Below are 15,673 nucleotides of genomic sequence, written 5' to 3'. Positions count from 1 at the left end.
CCGTACTTACCTGCACGTAACCTTCGATCCTCACAAGATCTTCTCTACTCTCCTCTCCTCTCCTCTTCCCACAATCGCAATCCAAGATTTCTCATGTGCCTCCCCCATACTCTGGAACACCCTGCCACAACATAGACTCTCTCCTACCTTGACTAGCGTCAAAAGGAATCTGAAGACCCACCTCTTCCGACAAGCCTACAACCTGCCGTAACCCTCTGTCTGATACAGCGCCGCACGACTTGCCCTACCCTCACCTATTGTATTCTCACCCAACCCTTGTAGACTGAGCCCTCCCGGGCAGGGACCTCTCTCCTCCTGTACCAGTCTGTGTTTTGTATTGTTTATGATTATTGTACTTGTCCCTATTATGTATAACCCTTTCACATGTAAAGCGCCATGGAATAAATGGCACTATAATAAATAATAAATAATAAAAAATTATAACTGATCCATAGGGATCAAAAATGTCTCCATGATTAGTTTGCAAACACATTGGATGAAAACCACAGATAGAACAAGTATGTCGAAAACAGATTCTGAATAAGGCCTTAACCCCTTCACCCCCAGGTGATTTTCCAATTTTTCCGGTGTTTTTTTTCGCTCACCTTCTTCCGAGATCAGTACCTTTTTTTATTTTTCCGGCAATTTTGCCATATAAGGGCTTGTTTTTTGCGGGACGAGTTCTACTTTTAAATGAAACCATAAGTTTTACCATATAGTGTACTGGAAAATGGCAATAAAATTCCAAGTGCAAAAAACAATTTGCAAAAAAAGCGCGATTGCATGATAGTTTTGGGGATAGTATATTCACTATATGGTAAAACTGATGTGTCGTTGTGATACCTCAGGTCGGTATGAGTTCGAAGATACCAAACATGTATAGGTTTACTTTTCTCTAAAGGGTTAAAAAAAATTCAAAAGTTTGTCCAAAATAGGCGCACTTTTTGCACCAATTTCCGTGACCTGTAGCGCTCTCATTTTTCAGGATATGGGGCTCAGTGACAGCATATTTTTTGCGTCTCTAGCTAACATTTTTACCTGTACCATTTTTGCGCAGAAGGGTTGTTTTGATCGCCTGTTATCGCATTTTGCGCAAAATTCGCAGCAACCAAAAAACATAATTTTGTTGTTTGGATTTTTTTTTGCCGCTACGCCGCTTACCAATCAGACTAAATGAATTTATATTTTGATAGATCGGGCATTTCTGAACGCGGCGATACCATATACGTGTATATTTTTTATTTTTTTAACCCTTTCATTTTCAATAGGGCGAATGGGGGGGGGGATTTGAACTTTTAGGTTTATTTTAAAACTTTTTTTATTTTACTAGTACCCTTAGGGGACTATAAGGATCATCTGTCTGATCGCTCATTCTTTCTTGCAGATCAGAGCAGCATTGTGGTGGCTGTAAGAGGAACTGACTCATTATAGCTACAGGAGTCCTCACAGGACCCCGGGCTACCATCGGATCCACGGGATCACATCACGTGACTTCCGATAGCGCCAGGTAAGTGAATGCTTACCACGGCCCGCTGTTACATTGCGCTGTGACATTTTCACAGCGCACTGTAAGAGGTTAACAGGCACGAGTGGGTAGCGAATCCACTCGTGCTTGATAGCTGCACATGTCAGCTGTTCAAATCAGCTGACATGTGCAGTGATTGCTACCGGCGGCAGCAGGCACTGATTAACCTGACACGATCCATGACGTACCCAGTACATCATGTGTTGTGAAGAGGTTAATATATCAACCTTTTTTTTCTTAATTTCATCGATCTTGGGAATTTTTCTTCCTGTAAAGTAAAGTATGGTAAAGTGAATGGTGTCATAAAAACTACAACTCATCTGGCAAAAAAAACCAAGGCAAATTATGCTATTTTAATGGAAAATTAAACAAAAAAATCATTGTGGCGCATGGAAGAAAGGGAGTAAAAAGCAAAAGCATAAAAACAAAAAATCTTGGGTCCTTAATGGGTAATGCAAAACCGCACGAAGGGCAACAATGATTGTAAATTAGAACGTTATTCTCACGATGTATCAGGAATCTGGTTTTAGCAATTTAAATTTACTTCTAAAGTGTGAACATTTTGCAAAAACCCCAGGCAAAGGGTTAATAGAAGTAGATAAAGGATTTAATGTATATGCAATTTTCTGAGGAAAATGCTGCTTCATCAAGGAGTCTAAAGCTGGTGTCACACATAACGACGACGACAACGACGTCGCTGCTACGTCACCATTTTCGGTGACGTTGCAGCGACGTCCCGTCGCTGTCGCTGTGTGTGACATCCAGCAACGACCTGGCCCCTGCTGTGAGGTCGCCGGTCGTTGCTGAATGTCCAGCTTCATTTTTTGGTCGTCACTCTCCCGCTGTGACACACACATCGCTGTGTGTGACAGCGAGAGAGCGACGAAATGAAGCGATCAGGAGCCGGCACTGGCAGCTGTGGTAAGCTGTAACCAGCGTAAACATCGGGTAACCAAGGGAAGACCTTTCCCTGGTTACCCGATGTTTACGCTGGTTACCAGCCTCCGCTCTTGCTGCCAGTGCCGGCTCCTGCACTGTGACATGTGGCTGCAGTACACATCGGGTAATTAACCCGATGTATACTGTAGCAAGGAGAGCAAGGAGCCAGCGCTAAGCAGTGCGCGCGGCTCCCTGCTCTCTGCACTGTGACATGTAGCTGCAGCACACATCGGGTTAATTAACCCGATGTGTACTGTACCTAGGAGAGCAAGGAGCCAGCGCTAAGCGCGGCTCCCTGCTCTCTGCACATGTAGCACAGCGACGTTATGATCGCTGCTTCTGCTGTGTTTGACAGCTAAGCAGCGATCATAACAGCGACTTACAAGGTCGCTGTTACGTCACCGAAAATGGTGACGTAACAGCGACGTCGTTGTCGCTGTCGCTTAGTGTGACACCAGCTTAAGAGAAGCGATAGATACATGGCTTATAACAATTTTAAAAAGTCCAAATCTCCTTAGAATTTTGTAGATCTGCAATAAATGAAAAGGTTCTCACCATGACATTCCTATTCCGGTGGTAGGGCTGTATAATGGGCAGCCCAAGGGGTGTCACCCACTCTACTGTGTTTCCAGACTTTGAGATCATGCGGGCACTTTCTGTCAGCCAGTGCTAAGTACAAGAAGAGAAGGTGCAGTTAGTGAGAAGTCAAATGTTCATGTTTTGGGAGACTCTAGAATACGAACTTGTGTATTTAGCAATGAGAATTATGGTAAGGATATTCTGGTCGTAAAAAACGGATTTTTGTGTACTCACCGTAAAATCGTTTTCTCTTAGCCATCATTGGGGGACACAAGACCATGGGTGTTATGCTGCCTATCCATAGGAGGAAACTAAGTAGATGCAAAAAGCATTAGCTCCTCCTCTGCAGTATACACCCCCTGGCCGGGCCAGGCAACCTCAATTTTAGTACACAAGCAGTAGGAGAAAAAAAAACAGTAAAAACTTATCTCAACAGAGGAACATGAGAAAAAAAAAAAGAGTCATAACCAAATAAGGTACTGAGAGAACCAAGGCCCAACAGGGCAACAGGGTGGGTGCTGTGTCCCCCAATGACAGGCTAAGAGAAAACGATTTTACGGTGAGTACACAAAAATCCATTTTTCTCTGACGCCTCATTGGGGGACACAGGACCATGGGATGTCCTAAAGAAGTCCATGGGTGGGAAAAATAAAAGAAGACAATACAACCCAAGGACTAGGAACCAGTCCCAGACAGCCTGGAGCGCCTACTGAGAGAGGTGCTCTACTGCAGTTTGCAGAATTTTCCTACCCAGATTTGCCTCAGCTGAAAAATGGGTATGGACTCTGTAATGCTTGAAAAAGTATGTAGGCTAGACCAGGTCGCAGCCTTACACACCTGTTCCACTGAAGCCTGATGCCGAATGGCCCACGAAGCGCCAACTGCTCGCGTGGAATGAGCCCGCAGCCCACTAGGAATGGGCTTGAGTTACAAGCGGTAGACTTCCTGGAGAGCGAATCCAGCGAGCCAGAGTTGCCTTTGAAGCTGCCTGTCCCTTCTTAGGCCCCTCAGGAACGACGAACAAAGAGTCTGTTTTCCTAAAGGGGGCTGTCCTGGATATGTAATATCTGAGAGCTCTGATAAGGTCTAATGAATGCAGAGACCTTTCCACCCTATGGACTGGGTGTGGACAAAAGGAAGGCAGAACAATGTCCTCGTTCAAATGAAACGGGGTGGGAACCTTTGGAAGAAAATCTGGAAGGTGGCGCAGAACCACCTTGTCCTGGTGAAAGATCAGAAAAGGCTCGCGGCAAGAGGAGTGCTGCCAGCTCCGAAACCTGTCTGATGGACGTAATTGCCACCAGGAATGTTACCTTCCAGGACAGAAGAGCAAGGGAGGATTCCTTGAGAGGTTCAAAGGGAGACCTCTGGAGACCGTCCAGAACGAGATTGAGGTCCCATGGGTCCAGCGGCCGTTTGTACGGGGGAACTAGATGGAAAACGCCCTGGAGGAAGGTCTTGATTTGCGGTTTTTGAGCCAGGCGGCATTGGTAGAAGATTGAGAGCGCTGAGACCTGCCCTTTAAGGGAACTGAGAGCCAACCCCGCTTGCAAGCCAGACTGCAGAAAGTCGAGAATTTTGGGGATGGCCAGAAGCATAGGCTGGACGTTAGTTTCCCTGCACCCTGAAAAGATTTTCCACGTACGGTGGAAAATGCGGGATGAAGCAAACTTTCGGGCGCTGATCATGGTGGAGATAACCGTGGGGGAGAATCCCGCTCTTGTTAATACCCAGGTCTCAATGGCCATGCCATCAGCTTCAGGGCTCTGGAGTTCTGATGGGAAATGGGCCCTTGGGTCAGCAAGTCTGGGATGTCTGGAAGGCGCCACGGTACGCCTGCGAGCATTTGTACTAATTCGGCGTACCAGGCGCGCCTGGGCCAGTCCGGTGCTATCAGTATCACCGGGACTCCCTCTGCCTTGATCTTCCTGATTACCCGTGGCAGCAGGGGTAGAGGTGGAAATATGTAAGGCAGGCGGAAGTGGTGCCAGGAGCAGACTAGAGCATCCGCGCCGATTGACTGCGGGTCGCGTGACCTGGCTATGAACGTGGGTACCTTTGCGTTCAACCTTGAGGCCATTAGATCCACGTCTGGTGTGCCCCAGAGAGTGCAGATGTGTAGAAACACTCTGGGTGGAGAGACCATTCTCCGGCGGCCAGGCCTTGGCGACTTAGAAAGTATGCTGCCCAGTTCTCTACCCCCGGTACGTGTACCGCTGATATCACTGACCCCGTCGATTCGGCCTAGCTGAGGATCTTGTGGGCCTCGAGATAAGCCGCTTTGCTGCGGGTGCCCCCCTGCTGATTGATATAGGCTACAGCTGTCGCATTGTCCGATTGGACTCGAATCTGACGACCCGCTAGCAGAGGGCAGAATGCCCTGAGCGCAAGGAAGATCGCGCGGATTTCCAGGATGTACACTGCTCCCCAGCCTAGGAGGCTGGCGTCCGTGGTCAGGACCAGCCAGTTCACTGGGAGAAAAGATCTCCCCTTCGATAGGGATGAGGACCGAAGCCACCAGCGGAGTGCATTCCTGACTGAAGGCGTCAGGTGAAGATGTTTGTCTAGGGAGAAGGGGCTCTTGTCCCAGGCAGCTAGAAGGGCTAGCTGCAGTGGGCGGAGGTGCAGTTGAGCAAAAGGTACTGCCTCCATAGCCGCCACCATCCTGCCGAATCTAATGGAGCGAGACGGAAGACGTAGAAGGCAGCATACCGCTTGTCGAAGAGCGAACGCCTTGTCCTGAGGGAGATAGATCAAGCCCTGAAGGGTGTCTAGGGACATGCCCAGGAAGGTGATGGATCGTGCTAGGACCGGGGATGATTTGTCTAGATTCAGTAGCCACCCTAAGCGGGATAGGGTGTCCACGGTGATCTGTTCGCTGGTTGAGCAGTCGAGGAAGGAGGGGGCCTTGATGAGGAGGACGTCCAAGTAAGGGAGAACGACTACTCCCCTGGCGTGAAGGACGCTCGTGGCGGCCGCCATGACTTTGGTGAAGACCCTTGGTGCGGTGGCAAGGCCGAAGGGTAGGGCTATGAACTGAAAATGGGAGTCCTGAACTGCGAAGCGGAGGAACTTTTGGTGATCTGGAACGATGGGTATGTGCAGGTACGCGTCCTTGATATCTATGGAGGCGAGGAATTCCCCTTCGACCATGGATGCAATAATGGACCTTAGGGACTCCATTCTGAATCTCCGTACGTCCACATGTTTGTTCAGGTGTTTGAGGTCCAGGATGAGTCGAACTGACCCATCCTTTTTGGGGACCACAAAGAGGTTGGAATAAAAACCCCTGAACTTCTCGTCGTCCAGGACGGGTATTATCACTCCTGCTGTTTGGAGCGAGTGGATTCTGAGAAAAAGGCCTCGTGTCGTTTTCGAGTCTTTGGGGGGTTTGAGAGAAGGAACCGACTCGGGGGGTCTGGTCCGAAATTCTATGTGGTAACCAGAAGACACAAGGTCTTGCACCCATTTGTCGTCTGAGGAGGCAGCCCAGATGTGTTGAAAGAGCCGCAGTTGACCTCCTACAATGAGTGTGTCTTCCGGGGCACCAAAGGAGTCATGAGGCGGGGGAAAACGTCGTGGACGAGTCTCCCTAGTCCTGGACTGTTTCGGTCTAGGCTGCCATGACGAAGTGGGTTTCGGGGAGAGCTGAGACGGTCGGTCCCTGCGTAGTCCGCGGCTAGTGGCGGGGGCAGAGCAGGATGTCGACCAACCAAATGAGTTCCGAAAGGAGCGGAACAAGGACTGTGGACGTCTGGTGAAGGTCGTCCTGGGCTTCAGCTGGGGAAGGGAGGTACTTTTTCATCCCGTGGCGTCAGAAATGAGCTTGTCCAGACGTTCGCCAAACAATCAGTCTGGAAAAAAGGGAAGGCCCGTGAGAGACTTCTTGGAAGCAGAGTCTGCTCGCCATTGTCGGAGCCAGAGAGCTCTACGGATGGCTATGGTATTTGAGGCGGCAAAAGCTGCGCAGGTAGCGGCATCAATTGAGGCCTGCATGAGGTACTCCGCCGCAGCGGCAATTTGAGCTGTTACCTCTGTAAAGGTATGAGGGAACTGGGATTCCTCAAGCGAAGTGTTAAGGGATTCTGCCCAGACCAAGATCACCTTTGCGAACCACACAGAGGCAAAGGAGGGCGAGAGGGAGGAACCCGCAGCCTCAAAAGGCAGAGCGGGCGAGGTGCTCCACCTGTCTGTCTGTCGGGTCCTTGATGGAGGAACCATCGGGTAAAGACAGGAGCATTTTTGTGGCAAGGCGGGAAACCGGGGGGGGGTCGACCGAGGGCGGATCGGCCCTGCCCTTAAGGGCAGGTGAGGCAAAAGGGTACCGGGACTCCATGAGTTTACGGTTACCGAAGCGCCTGTCAGGCTTCTCCCTTTGCTTTGTGAGGATATCCTGAAACTCTGGGTGATCAGCGAAAACCTTTTGGGGTTTCCTTGCCCTCTTAAAGGAGACCACATGGTCAGTGGTAGTGGATGGGGGATCCTCCACATGCAGAGTTTGGTTGATTGCTGCTATAAGGGAGTCCTATTGCAGTTTGATCATCTGGGGAGGTTGAAACCAAGGAATCATCCTGGTACAAACAGCATTCACCCTCCTCCAGCTCTTCAGAAGCCGTGGAGCGTGCCCTGTGTGCTCCCGAGGGAGAGCCATGGGGGCCATGAGAGAGTGCTGGAGACACCCGGCCGTGTGCTCTTTTCCTGATCCCTGCAACCGGTGAAGCATGGGTCCGGATTACCTCAGAAGAATCCTCCATAGGGGTATCCTCAGGCTGCGTTCCGTCCAGGGGCCCAGAAGGGTGTGGAGGACGACATTGCATAGCCAGCACCAGGTTCTGTGACAGTTTTTCCACGGATTGGGACAGAAACTGTGCCCATTCTGGTGGGCTGGGAGCCCTAGGCTCTGGGGTGACGGTTGCGGCGGTGGTGGCAGGGGGGTCTTGGGGGGCTACAGGGGCATAGGACTCACAGAGAGAAGAGGTGTGTTTACGTGGTAGCTCAGCGTGGCAGGCAGTGAAGGCTGAATAATAGACTATGTGAACCTTAGCACTCTTAGTACCCTTAGAGTTCTGCATGTTCCTAATAGGAGTATGCCAGGATGGGGAGCAATGATATGCAGAACTACAAGTGAAGCAGTGGGAAGCAAGGATTGTATTTGCTTCGGTGTACCTCACCAGAATCAGCCGATGGCCCTGCGTCCTCAGGAAGGAGTCTCTGTGGAGATCTTCGCGCGTTTTCCTGGGGAGGCGGGGCATAGCGCTAAAAGAGCGCCAAGAAGAAGTCAGTGTGCCCCCCTGCTGTCGGCTGTAAAAAACGGCGGGAAGGGAGCCTCTGTGACAGTCTCTCCCCCTCCCTCCAGTCAGCACACAGCTACCAGTAGATTATCTCTGCAGGAGTCCCTGCAATCAGCAAGGGACTCCCCCTCCTCCAGCCAGCACGCAGCTATAGGGAATAAACACTGGAGTTTATGAGCCCTGGGAGCCCTCCCCCCGCCACCGTTAGATTATCTCTGCAGGATTCCCTGCAATCAGCAAGGGACTTTCCCCTCCTCCAGCCAGCACGCAGCTAAGGTGGGAATAAAGACTATAAATTCAGCAGTCCTGGGAGCCTTCCCTGCTCCGTCTTTCTCCCTTTGTCTGGGAAACCAGTCAGGGGGGATCTCACCTTAACACTGCCTCAGTCCAGGCAGTGGAATAGCAGAGTCAGCTTGCTGTGTCCAGCCACACCGGTGCAAAGTATCAACTCAGAGCCTGCAAAGAGGGGCTGAGGAATTGTGCCTCTGCCCTGGGCTCTGGAAAATCGGTGTCTGTGGGACCAGTCGTCCAGTAAAAGGCAGCCCAAAATCCAGCGTCGCAGGAGGGGTTACGTGGAGGCAACACTCCGCGTTCCCGCCCGTTGATGGTATTGGGAGATCGGTCCCTAAGGGAAACCGTCGCCCTCAAAAAATAACAAAACCTTGAAAGGATGTGCCTCCTACAGACACTAAGCTAAAACTGAGGTTGCCTGGCCTGGCCAGGGGGTGTATACTGCAGAGGAGGAGCTAATGCTTTTTGCATCTACTTAGTGTCCTCCTATGGATAGGCAGCATAACACGCATGGTCCTGTGTCCCCCAATGAGGCGTCAGAGAAAGCACATTTCCATAACGGGTTTTCAGTCTCTGTAACAGTGTTTTCCATTCACTGATAGTAAGCAAGTATCTGAAAATAGTAAGGAATTCCCACTAATTACTTACTGGTGAATTGGTAAGTATGAAGCGCTTGCTCCTACCCCTTTGACCCAGATTCTGGTCCCCATAGACTTTATATGGGGACCGGCATTTTGCCAGATATCCCCCGCCGACTGTCAGCGGGGATTGATCTGCCAGTCCTCCGAAACGCAGAGACAAACTCAAAAATAATTGCTGCATCTTGACTGAGTCTTCAAAAATGAAGCCAAAAAAAGATGCACTGTGCATACCGCAAAATAGAAATCTCAGACTTTACTGGGGGAAGGAAATGCATGCATAAGGGTGCATCTTTTGTGACCACAAACTTCACCAAAAACGACAATTGCCTTCAGACGTAACCCAATTAGTAAATTGTGCCCACCTGTGTGTTGTTTATTCTAAGTATAACTAGAGCTGTTCTGTGAAAGTCTCAGAGGTTTGTTTGAGAACATTCGGAAAGAAACAGCATTATGAAAATGAAAAACCACACCAGACAGGTCAGGGATAAAGTTGTGGAGAAGAGTCAAGCATGGTTAGGTTATAAAAATTAAAAAAAAAAAAAAGAAAAGAAAATAGCTCAAGCTCTGAACATCTCACGGAGCACTGTTCAATCTATTATCCAAAACATGGAAAAAGTATGGCACAATTGTAAACCTACCAAGAGATGGCCGTCAATCTACACTGACATCCCAAGTAAGGACAGTACTAATTGCTAGAGAGCAAGAGCATCGGAAGCAATATGCTAATGACTCTGCTGCGGGTGTCAGCAGAGGGTCATGTGACTGTGATATGATCTTGTGATCATATCACAGCCTCGGAGAATATGGAGGGCGCACTTACTCCCCATCTCCTCCGCTGTCTGTCTCTGCGTGCACTGCACTGCAGTCACACACACGCTCCCACAGGCTTGTACGTGGGTGCGTGAGCCGAGACTCGCTGTCAAACGTAGCATGATGCAATTGCACCAAGAGCATGATTCGTGACGAAGAAAAGTAAGCAATAGGAAACTGCTTCATTGATTAACTCTGGTGCGAGTACAATCCAATGTTTTATCGGATCACACTCGCACATAAAAATCGCAGGTGAAAAAGAACCCTCACTCATATACTCCACAAATCTGGCCTTTATGGAAGAGTGGCAAGGAGAAAATTATTTTTAAAAGCAAGCAATAAGAAATCCCATTTTCAATTCGCACATAGCCATGTAGGGGACAGAACTAGCATGTGGAAGAAGGTGCTCTGGTCAGATGAGAAGCTGGTAAGAGTTGATATGAAGATGGATGGAGCTAAATACAGGGCAATCCTGGAGGAAAACCTGTTAGAGACTGCAAAAGAATTGAAACCAGGGTGTAGCTTTATCTTCCAGCAGTACAACCACTCTAAATATTGTCAGAGCTCCAATGGAATGGTATACACCAAAGTATATTCATGTGTGTTAACGGCCCAGGCACAGACCAGACGTAAATCCCATTGAGAATCTGTACCAAGACTTGAAAACTGCTGTTTACAGATGCCTCCATCCAATCTCACTGAGCTACAGCTATTTTTCAAAGAATTGGCAAAAATTTCAGCATTTAACCAGGCAAAGGGCAGACATAACCCAAAAGACTTGCAGTAAGGGCATGTGCGCACGTAAGTGCATTCTGCACCACAGCATAAAGTCACTGCTTGTGTTATTCAGAATGCATCTGAAAAGCTCCTTTTTGAAAGGTTGGTGTCTACAGAATTCCTGCAGAATTCATGTGTTCTGGATGCTGCCTCTCCCATAGACAGAGGGGAGAAAGCATCCAGAACGCACAAAACAATTGACATGTTACTTTTTAGAACGCAGCGTTTTGACAGCATGCAAAACCCTGCGTCCTAAAAAGCCACGTGCGGATGGATTGTGCACAATCTATATAGATTGTCCTAGGGACGCAGGATGCATGCTGTTACGCTGCGGTGCAGAACGCAGCATAAAAGCATGTAATTACGCAACGTGCACACATGGCCTAATTGCAGCAAGAGGTGGTCCTACAAAGTATTGACTTGGGGGGGGCTGAATACAAATGCACGTCACAATTTTCAGATTTGTATTTCTAAAATATCTTGAAACCCACGTATTATTTATTTCATGCTTCACAACTACTTGTTACTTTCAATTAGCATATAACATAAGATCCAAATAACATACATTTAAGTTTGTTGGGGTAACGTGAAAAAATTAGGAAAAGTTCAAGGGTATGAATACTTTTTCAAGGCACTGTATTATTGCCTGTTGGTTAGTTACATGATTCCACTCCCATTCACAGCTATACAGACATATACAGTGGAAAAAAAAAAGTATTTGATACTCTGCCGATTCTGCACGTTTTCCCAAAGAACAGAGAGGTCTATAATTTTTATCATAATTACAATTCAACTGTGACAGACAGAATCCTCAAAAATAAAACAGAAAATCACATTGTATGATAATTGTATGATAAGTAATAATTTGCATTTTATTGCATGAAATAAGTATTTGATCACCTACCAACCAGAAAGAATTCTGGCTCTCACAGACCTGTTATTTTTTCATTAAGAAGCTCCTACCCTGCACTCATTACCTGTATTAATTGTACCTGTTTGAACTCGTTACTTGTGTAAAAGACACCTGTCCACAGACTCAGTCAATCACACTTCAACTTCTCCACAATGGCCAAGACCAAAGAGCTGTCTAAGGACATCAGGGCTAAAATTGTAGATCTACACAAGCTGGGATGGGCTACAGGACATTAGGCAATCATCCTGGTGAGAAGGCAACAACTGTTGGCACAATTATTAGAAAATAGAAGATTCGCAAGATGACTGTCAATCTTACTCAGTCTGAGGCTCCATGCAAGATCTCGCCTCGTGCGGTAAGGAAGATTCTGAGAAAGGTCAGGAATCAGCGCAAAATTTCACAGAAGGACCTGGTCAATGAGCCGAAGAGAGCTGGGACAACAGTCTCAAAGATTACTGTTAGTAAGAGGAGGCAGGGGAGAAGGTCATGTGGTCAGATGAGACCAAAATTGAACATTTTGGTATCAACTCCACTTGCTGTGTTTGGAGGAAGAAGAAGGATGAGTAGTAAATCCCAAAAACAGAGTACCAAACGTGAAGAATATGGGTGGAAACATCATACATTGGGGTTGCTTTAACTGCACCATGTTGAAGGGATAGGGTCATATATCGATAGGTTCTGGCCAACAACCTCCTTCCCTCAGTAAGAGCATTGAAGATGGGTCATGGCTGGGTCAGGACAGTGACCCGAAACACACAGTCAGGGCAACTAAGGAGTGGCTCTGCGAGAAGCATTTCAAGGTACTGGAGTGGGCTAGACAGTACCCAGACCTGACCCCAATAGAAAATCTTTGTAAGGAGCTGAAACTCACTATTACTCATAAACATACCCAAAATATCTGCAGAAGATCTGAGTGGAGGAGTGGGCCAAAATCTCTGCTGCAGTGTGTGCAATCTTCAGGAAACATCTGGTCTCTGTAATTGCAAAGGTTTCTGTACCAAATATTAAGTTCCGTTTTTCTATTGTACCAAATACTTATTTCATGCAATAAAATGCAAACTCATTATTAAAAAAAATATATATATATAGATCAATGTCAATGATTTTATGGATTTTCTTTTTAATTCTGTCTGTCACAGGTGAAGTGTACCTACAATAAGATTACAGACCTCTGCATTCTTTGTAGGTGGGAAAACTTGCAAAAATCGGCAAAGTATGAAATATTTCTTTTCCCAACGGTACGTTCATTTTCCATTCACTTTCCCAAGATATTTGGTGGGATTGTCTTATTCATGCAGATTTCCATAGACTCAGCAGGTAAATTATGTAGTGTCCTGGGTTATCTGCTATCACTTAGTAACAATGACAAGATTGTGGGAATGCACACAGTAATACTGTCTGGTCATGTTGCAGAATCCATAAGAACGAAAGGCACTCACCAAAACTTGCTGTAACGGGAATTTATTTCCACATCGGATTACAGGTTGCAGCAGTGAGGGAGGGGGGTGCACGGAGCACGTGGACGACGGCCGTTTCGCGCTAGTCTCTGGCGCTTAAACGAGTCCACGAGTACCTGACGTCAGTTCCTATTTTTTTTACATACACTTGAATTCTGACGTCATCAGTAATTTAAAAACAATTAAAAGTGAAATAACATACATCAAAATGGACAGTGACAATGAGCGGTATACGGGCATAGTTATCATTAGAGCAATATTATAACATGAAAATTGGCATAAATAACCTTGTAATTTATCTTGCTTTACTCTCTCATATTTAGGTTGAAAAAAAAAGGGGAAAATACTGTTATAATAATTTATTGCAAGCATCTATCTCCTCTTTTTTCTCAATAAGAAAAAAAAACAAAAACTTTCCTTGGGACTCATTCTACTACGGTATATTAATGAATGCTTTCTTTTCTATAAAACTAGCTCATTACAAATTGGTCATACTATGAAAATATACCTTTATGAATAGTAAGTGTAGCAGGTGTATATCGTCTTCTGTCCTTGCGGACTGTACTATATAGGAAAGACCATCCACTCCTTATTTATCAGGTTTAGGGAACACTGTAATTCAATTGAGACTGGCATAGGTGCGACTAAAATGATAAAACATGTTCAAGACTTTGATGGAGCAGATAAAAAGGTGTTAAAATTTGCGGGATTAGAAAAAGTGGAACCCACAGCAGAAGGAGGAGATCTTCAGAATTATTATTACAAAGAGAGTCACAATATATAATTAAATATAACGCCTTGGGTCCTCTTGGCTTTAATGAAAGAAATGACTTTCTAGTCTTTTTGTAGATAATAGAATTTTACGGTTATATTGATTGTGGCTCTGGCAATACCTTATAGTTTTCCCCTCTTATATAAAAAAAAATACATGAGATTGGTATTCATAAAAAGGTATATATTCATAGTATGACCAATTTGTAATGAACTAGTTTCATAGAAAAGAAAGCATTTATTAATATAGTAGAATGAGTCCCAAGGAAAGTGTTTTACTTAGAGAAAAAAAAGGAGATAGATGCTTTCAATAAATTAATATAACAGCATTTTCCCCTTTTTTATAACCTAACTATAAGAGAGTAATGCAAGATAAATTACAAGGTTATTTATGCCAATTTTCATGTTATAATATTGCTCTAATGATAACTATGCCCGTATACCGCTCATTGTCACGGTCCATTTTGATGTATGTTATTTCACTTTTAATAGTTTGTAAATCACGAATAACGTCAGAATTCAGATGTGATACCTATGTAAAAAAAGAAGGGAATTTTGTTTACTTACCGTAAATTCCTTTTCTTCTAGCTCCTATTGGGAGACCCAGACAATTGGGTGTATAGCTTCTGCCTCCGGAGGCCACACAAAGTATTACACTTTAAAAGTGTAACCCCTCCCCTCTGCCTATACACCCTCCGGTGGACCACGGGCTCCTCAGTTTTGGTGCAAAAGCAGTAAGGAGAAAACTTATAAATTGGTCTAGGGTAAATTCAATCCGAAGGATGTTCGGAGAACTGCAAACCATGAACCAAAAGAACAATTCAACATGAACAACATGTGTACACAAAAGAACAACCAGCCCGAAGGGCACAGGGGCGGGTGCTGGGTCTCCCAATAGGAGCTAGAAGAAAAGGAATTTACGGTAAGTAAACAAAATTCCCTTCTTCTTTGTCGCTCCATTGGGAGACCCAGACAATTGGGACGTCCAAGAGCAGTCCCTGGGTGGGTAAAAGAATACCTCAATAAAAAAGCCGAAAAAAAAAACGGCCCCCTCTTACAGGTGGGCAACCGCCGCCTGAAGGACTCGCCTACCTAGACTGGCGTCTGCCGAAGCATAGGTGTTTAGTGTTTCGTGAAAGTGTGCAGACTAGACCACGTAGCTGCCTGACACACCTGCTGAGCCGTAGCCCGATGTCGCAATGCCCAGGACGCACCCACGGCTCTGGTAGAATGGGATGGGCTTTCAGCCCTGAAGGAAGCGGAAGCCCAGAAGAACGGTAGGCTTCGAGAATCGGTTCCTTGATCCACCGAGCCAAGGTTGACTTGGAAGCCTGCGAGCCCTTACGCTGGCCAGCGACAAGGACAAAGAGCACATCTGAACGACGCAGGGGCGCCGTGCGAGACACGTAGAGCCGGAGTGCTCTCACAAGATCCAAAGAGTGAAAATCCTTTTCACACTGGTGAATTGGATTAGGGTAAAATGAAGGCAAGGAGATATCCTGATTGAGATGAAAAGGGGAAACCACCTTAGGGAGAAATTCCGGGACCGGACGCAGAACCACCTTATCCTGGTGAAACACCAGGAAGGGGGCTTTGGCATGACAGCGCTGCTAGCTCAGACACTCTCCGAAGTGATGTGACTGCCACTAGGAAGGCCACCTTCTGCGAAAGACGTGATA

General features: G+C 46.6%; 1 protein-coding gene across 1 annotated transcript in view; it reads right to left on the bottom strand.

Moving 5' to 3' along the window:
- POLRMT (RNA polymerase mitochondrial) overlaps window positions 1–15,673 on the bottom strand; it is a 95,131-nt gene that overhangs the window by 16,446 nt on the left and 63,012 nt on the right. The window contains exon 15 of the mRNA XM_075352851.1: window positions 3,020–3,133. Within this exon, the coding sequence (XP_075208966.1) occupies window positions 3,020–3,133 (114 nt within the window). The remainder of the gene's footprint in view (window positions 1–3,019; window positions 3,134–15,673) is intronic.

The sequence above is a fragment of the Anomaloglossus baeobatrachus genome, chromosome 1 (genome assembly GCF_048569485.1).
Source record: "Anomaloglossus baeobatrachus isolate aAnoBae1 chromosome 1, aAnoBae1.hap1, whole genome shotgun sequence".
NCBI classification, from domain to species: domain Eukaryota; kingdom Metazoa; phylum Chordata; class Amphibia; order Anura; family Aromobatidae; genus Anomaloglossus; species Anomaloglossus baeobatrachus.
This window is presented reverse-complemented; position numbering and strand designations above follow the sequence as displayed.